The sequence below is a fragment of the Cryptomeria japonica genome, chromosome 6 (assembly GCF_030272615.1).
Source record: "Cryptomeria japonica chromosome 6, Sugi_1.0, whole genome shotgun sequence".
Lineage (NCBI taxonomy): Eukaryota > Viridiplantae > Streptophyta > Pinopsida > Cupressales > Cupressaceae > Cryptomeria > Cryptomeria japonica.
Window position 1 is genome coordinate 558,514,307 of NC_081410.1, and position 7,396 is coordinate 558,521,702.

The window sequence follows — 7,396 nt, forward strand, 5'->3', positions numbered from 1 at the left end:
ATTTTGATGATTACATTTCCCTTGCGACAAACAGTCAAATGGATTATCTCTGAAAGATGGGTATGGATATTGAAGTCCTAAAAGAGGGTATAAAGGGTATTGTAGATACTTTTACGGACAACCCTATACCCAATAAAATTGAGAAAATCCTCTAATTGACCCAGAAAGGTAGTGAGGACGTGGACAAGTTGAAATCAAATCATGAAAGTAGATATGGAATTCGGAGGTGAGTGTTGAAGAAATTAAAGGAAGTCTGAAAATTTTGGTTGAGATCAGCAAGGCCGCCATGAATAATAGTTCAGAAGGTTTGGTGAGGGTCAATAATATGATTGCGGATTGCAGGGTTGATCTCATTTCCAGTGTGTCTCCTTCAGATTCGAAGCAGAAAAAGAAAGTAAAGGGTTCAGGTGGTCAAATTTCTCATTCCCATACTACGACAAGTCCATGTACCCGTACTAGGAGCAAGGCAAGTCCAGATTTATCATGGATGAGTTGGAGGCTATCAACAGGAAAGTTGTTCAAAAGAATGCAGAGTTGGTGCATTCTTATCACTAGGTCTCTATTTCTGCTGGTCTTAATCGTTTTTGTTTTGTAGGCTTGGCCCAAGTTTGTTTAGCTTTTGCTATTGATTTTGGACTTTAATGCTTATTTTCTAGTTATTGTAAAACTTTTGGGTTTCGGGTCCTTGTAAAACCCGTTTACCCTAATCAAAAACTATTTTGAACATGCTATAGAAGCAAATACATGCCCTTATAGTCATCATGATTCTATTTGCATCCATGTACCAACTCCTCTAATAAGTTAGATGAATGACATTTAATGATATTGAGCACATAATGAGTGATTTCCCCCCCCCCCCCCCCCCCCTTAGAAATGGACATAAGATGGTAAAAATAAAGAAGTTGATAAGCATGATAAGATCAGTAAACATCAATCATGATAAATTGTAAAAAGTGTAGTGTTTATGGCCTATATAAGGTTGTATCAGATTCTCGTAAAATGAAAACAACAAATAGGAGAACAAACAAAAGTAAAATATAATAGTAAATAAATGAACCAAAAGTAGGGATTTAAAAATCAGTATTGGAAATATGTGTGAAAAAAAAATGAGAGCATATGACACAAAATTATGAAAATTAAATAAGGAAGAAGCTCTTTAGGAAAATATGAATTACAATATAGAAGGTTGGATGAGAAGAAAAATACCATAAGTCAGAATAGTGAAGCTGAAACAGTATATTGAAAGAGCAATCAATCATAAATTAAAGGATGAAATATGAAAAGAATGACAAACAAGGAATAATTGAAAGTTTACAAATGTACTAATATTATATGAAAATAAAATCTAAGATACGTAATCAATTAGATGTGATTTATTTTTTTCTAAATCAAACTCTTTTAGTTAGGTATATTAATGGCAATGAGTGATAGTGAACACATCTGGGTGATTTTTTGTTCCTTTATAAATGTAGATAAGACCATAAGTAGGAAGTCATAAGTGAGTAGGCGTAATAAGAAAAACAAACATAGGTCATGATAAAAGGTAACACAAAAAGCATAGTGTTCATGGCCTATATAAGACAACATAAGATTATGGTAAAATGTACAAAACAAATAAGAAAACAACTAGAAGTTACATTTAAACAAGAAGATAAGTGAATAGTGAGAATATGAAATTAAAAATAAGGTATGTAAAAAAATCATTGTATGTGATAGAAAAATAAAGACAACCCAAAGTTACATATAAACAAACAAATAAAAGAATAACCAATAATAAAAAATAAAAAATAAGCTATGTAGAAAAACCATTTTATGCGATATAAATATTTAGTTTAATGTAAAAGAAGAATATTCATTGTTAATAATGATAATAGTAATGAGGGTGATTAAGATTATAATTATGATCATAATGATGTTAAATGATAATAACATTATGGTGTGAGTAATATTAGCATTTCTCTCTTGAAAGAATAAAAACTTGTAAGTAAAAAGGAAATTTTAAAGGTAAATTTTTTATTGATATTTAGATTGTCTTGATTTAAATTTTAGTTCAATTTATTATTAATTATAATATTATAATATAATATTTTAATTTTAACTATACTAAGGTGGGGCTTTTTATTTTTGGGGCTTTTTATTTTTTAAAAATTATTAAAAAAAAAAAGCCCCGTAGCCTCCTCTTTTCCTTTCCACGATGGCACGAAGAAAACCGCAAGGCAAACACGGCATGGCAAACGGTAAACTGTTACTGTTTCCCGAGGTGGGCGTGGGTACAGGGATTTGTATCCGTATAGCAGGGATGGCAGAGGATAGATGCATTTTGCTCCAGGGATAGCCAGTGCCCACTTCATAATTGATATGAAGACATGTTAGTACGTTTTTGCAGATGAAAGTTGACATTGAGTTCCAGGATTCATATCATCCACACAACAGTGTAGCTTCCTACAAACCAGTGACGATGCACCTACCACCTTCAAATTAATAAGTTTCAGCGTCTCTTCTCTTGGCTCGCGGGGCTGATTCCAGTTGTTGCTGGAAACACAGCTTCATAAGCAGCGTTGAACTTGGAAGCAGACAAGTATCATTTCTCTGTTCCAAAGGCTTGTCGCGGGTTACATAAAATGGACAGAGTCCTTCATGTATTGATGTTTCCATGGCTGGCGCAGGGCCACATCTCCCCTTTTCTTGAGTTATCCAAGAGACTTGCAGATCAGGGGTTGAAGATCTCTTTTCTCTCCACCCCGCCCAATATTTCGAAGATAAAGTACTCACTAGATGAAAAGTGGGTTGGCAAGGTCGATATGCTAGAGCTGCCTCTACCCTCTGTAGAGGGTCTCCCTCCTGAAGCCGACAACACCGCCGATATTCCCATCGAAATGGCAGATCTGTTGAAGATACCTCTTGACGGCCTCCAGAATCCCTTTGAACACCTTCTGCGCCGGATTCGACCGGACTATATAATTCATGATTTTTCCCAGCACTGGACCGCCACGCTAGCCGCCAAGTTTGGTATCCCCGCCCTTTATTTCTGCATCTTCAGTGCCTCGGCCATTGGTTATCTGGGTGTACCAAGCAGAGACAAGGCTGAGAAAACTACTGTACAGGATTTGACCACACCGCCCCAGGGTTATCCATCGTCTGTCGTAGCTTTCAACCGATTTGAAGCGAGCTCAATCTTACCTGCGTATAATGGCCACGGTGGAGAAGATGTCACAGTTATAAATCAGTTTTTCAGATCTATGGAGGCGTGTAAACTTATGCTCGTCAGATCATCCTTTGAATTGGAGAGCCAGTATATCCATTATCTGGAGGTGGAGCACAAAAAGCGTGTCATTCCTGTCGGTCTTCTTCTAACGGAGACTTTCCCGGCGAGGGATCAGAACGAGTGTCTGAGATGGCTCGACAATTATCCGCCTAATTCTGTTGTTTACGTCTCGTTTGGGAGCGAGTGCTTTCTGTCGAAGGAGCAGGTTGGTGAGCTGGCAAAGGGGCTGGAGGAGAGCCATGTCCCATTTCTGTGGGTTCTGCGCTCCCCTCGCTACAACGACGATTCTACGTTATCAACAGAAGAAAGACCGAGGGCTTTACTGCTGGAGGGGTTGGAGGAACGGACGAGGGAGAGGGGTGTGGTGTACGGCAAGTGGGCACTGCAGCAGCAGATTATTTGCCACTCTTCGACGGGAGGGTTTGTGAGCCACTGCGGGTGGAGCTCTGTGTTGGAAGCGCTGAGGTTCGGGGTGAAGATAATAGCGCTGCCGATGCACATTGATCAGGGACTCGACGCCCGGCTGGTGGCTGATGAACTTCACATTGGCATGGAGATTGGGAGGGAAGAAGATGGGGGTTTCAAAGCGGAGGAAATTAGGAGATGTGTGAGGGATGTTATGGTGGGCGACGAGGGACAGTGTGTGGCAGAGAATATGTAGAAGATAAGAGAGAGGTTGTTTGGGAAGGAGGAAATCCAAGGGAGTTATATAAGCGAGTTTCTTAAGCACCTTCTCTAGTTGTGACTCACAGCCAATGTTCTTATAAATCTCTACCGTGTCTCTAAAGATCGAAGGGTTTCAGAACTCCAGTTTGATCCATGTCATATTAAATAAAAAGTCTGTCCACTTACTACTATGAAGCAGAAAATTGAACTGTTTTGTGTATTTGTTGTATATGATTAATATCTTAGTCAATGTATATAATTAGTTAGGCCTTGAGATATAAGGTTTCGATTTATGATGATGTCTAAATAAAATTAATTAGTAATTGCACCTTCGTGTGTAATGGGTATGCCGAGGACGTATGCAATGTCTTTTTTTTTAAGCAAACATTTTTTATATACGTGAGGTCAATTGGTAGATAGAGATATAGACGAAGAGAGTGAGAGATATAGGAGTAGAGAGAGATAGAAGAAGAAATATGGAGAGATAGAAATAAAGAGGTAAAGAGATGTAGATATAGAGTTCTAGGAAGAAGAGTAAAAGGGGTGGATGGATAGAAGGAGATATATTTAGAGGTAGAGGTAGAGAGGAATAGAGAGACAAATAGATAGAGGGAGAGAGAGATAGAGAGAGGGGGAAAAGGAAAGGTAGATAGGAAGAGGGAAAAGGAGAGATAGATGGTGAGATAAAATGATAGAAAGATAAAGATATAAGGAGACATAGAGGGAGAGAGGGAGTCAAAGAAACAAAGAGGCATATAAATAGAGAGAAGTAGAGACGAAGATATAGAGGCATGGAAGAGAGAAGGGGAAAAGAGAAAGAGGGAGAGAGAAAAATATAGGAAGAGAATGGAAGAAAGTGGAAGATATAAAGAGATCGATAAGAGATAGGGTGAGAACAAGGGAGGGACATATATAGAGAGATAGAAAGAGGGAGTGAGAAAAAGGAAGAGAAATAGATGGAAATTACAAATGACACATTAATATCAACATGATATCTTGATTATGATGTAGAGGCTTCAACCTAAATAGCATAGGATCCCTAGGTCAAAATGATTTCAAGGTGATGAGGCAAGTTTAGCAAAGAATCATGGAAAAAGATAAATTGAAAATAAACATTCATATGGATGGGAAGAGAGCACCAGTGAATTTTCTCATTACAAGGTGTTACAATTATGCGTTGTCATGATATTTGGGTGGGCTTAAATGGCCTACACTAAGCACTAACTGCATAGGTTCTTTATCCGGGTCCTTCTCGTTCCCGTAATGTGTTATTTCCTTTTTTGATTTCCCACTCTTGTTGGGAGCATTTTATTTGCAGTTTCAATAGTTTATGTAAAAGCAAAATGTGGAGCAATAAACCACATAAATTGAACTATGCTTAAAACCTTTTCTGGTAGCACGCACTTGGATTGTTGAGTATGTACTTGCTGCTATTCACCTAATCTTTTCAACAATTCAGGTCTGTCATGTTAGTGTTTTATATTACTACAGGTGAAATGATTATGTCTATAAAAATGTGACCAAATGAAGACCATATTGAGAAAACTTTATGTCATTCAAAAGCTTTGCATCTCCTCTTTCACATTTCAACAAACCACCTTTGTTTTGAACAAAATTTATGTGGAGAGCCAAATAGCTCATTTTATTTGTTCACTTTCAGCCCAAGCCATTTAAAAAAATTAAATTATAGTCAAATGAACTTTGTTTTAGAGATAACTTGTGTCGTTCGAAAGCTTTGCTTCTTCACACCATTCCAATCAGCCCTAATGCATAAATTTTGAAGGAAATCGCTAAATAAACTCCATTTTTGACAAAGTTAGTGTCATTCAAAAACTCTTTAACTTATTTTTTTGACTCAAATGAGTTGAAGAGACAATTTGATAAACATATCTTTCAAGATTAAATGGCAGAATGCTCTCAATTTGTTAGGGTGGGCTGAAATTTGTTTTGCTGTGTATTGGAAAGGTTGTGTTTGGATGCTTTGACCATCATTTTGGTCCATGACAGACAAATTCTGCATAGCTTTAATGGCAAAAAGACAATCCCCACATGAGCAATCAAAATAGTTGTTCAAAATATCCTTGCATGAGTTGATACAAAGAAGTGGAAAACCAAAAACCAATGAATGAAAAACATGAGAAATTCAACGATGGGAATGATTCCCATCATCTTCCATCCCCTCTAAAAGATTATGAGTCATTGATCTTCATAGTTAGTTGAAACTTCGATATAACAATAAAATAATCATGATATAAATTAAAAAACATAAATTTCCTTCCAAAATTATAAAATATTGTATAACTGCCAATGCACAACCCACTATAACGCAAAATCTTGTCCCATGCCATGTGTCCAAAAAGTGTAGAATTTATTACCACATTACAAATAAAAAATAATTTATATTAATTGACTGCTATTATTATTACGTTTTACTTGTTCTTGAAAAATCAATATATTTACTGAACTGTCGGGAACATTTCATTTATCTTAGACCTAATTTTTTTAGCTATATGTATTTGTTTTGATTAAAGCAATGCTTTGTTCACTTGACCTTCTCCCGCAGAAGCATGTGCGACCTCCTTTACGATGTTGAACAACTATAGGTACACCGTTTGGCCTGTCTTCCTATTGAACACAGACATAGCGTCGTTGCCAACCAGAGGTTTTGCACCTTCGAGGCCGACGAAAGGGTAATTGCATTATTGCTGACTACGATGGGCAATGAAAAACTAAAAACCAACGAATGAAAAACATGGAAATTTCAATGGTGGAGATGATTCCCATCGTCTTAAAATTTTTTTAAAAGAGTTTGAGTCATTGATCTTCATAGTTAGTCGAATTTGTTCATATAAGGTACGCCTTCGACGTAAAAATAATTAAGTATATGAGTTGTGTGAGATTTTTGTATTTATTTAAACAGGTTTGAATTTATCATTTATTCATGATCAAAATGTTAAATGTTTATTTTAGCATTACATTAGATAAGATATCAATTTGTTGGCATAGTAATGATTATAGGATTATGAGGTCCAAAACCATTCTTATGGTGTTTGTGGTAGTGCTTACATAAAGTAGAAGTTATGGGCCATATAAAATTCTCTTGGCATTGATCAATGCATCATGTTAGGCCACATTCAACTTTAGTAGTACGGTCATGTCATTGTCATCATTTATACTAGTACTTTGATTTGGTTGTTGAACAAACATTATTGACTTATGCAAGGTTGATAGTTCATGCACCTAATGGTGTTGAACAAAACTATATTAAGGCCACCTTTACCTTCCATTAAAAGAGCCCATGACTGGAATAAAATCTCATATTGATCAACGAAAAGAACTTTAAGCTACCTCTTTACCAAAGGCTAGTATTTTGCATTAACATGTTAAAAAAAATATGATTTTGACTTTTCTCCTATAAAATGTGATAGATTTCTAAATTAAAAAAGAGTATTGCTTTATAAATAA

General features: G+C 36.3%; 1 protein-coding gene across 1 annotated transcript; it reads left to right on the top strand.

Moving 5' to 3' along the window:
• Positions 1 to 2,613: 2,613 nt before the first annotated feature.
• LOC131079449 (putative UDP-rhamnose:rhamnosyltransferase 1) lies at positions 2,614 to 4,094 on the top strand. Its single transcript, XM_058017407.2, has one exon. The coding sequence runs from the start codon at positions 2,622 to 2,624 to the stop codon at positions 3,924 to 3,926; it is 1,305 nt and encodes a 434-aa protein (XP_057873390.2). The 5' UTR covers positions 2,614 to 2,621; the 3' UTR covers positions 3,927 to 4,094.
• The last annotated feature ends 3,302 nt before the right edge of the window (positions 4,095 to 7,396 follow it).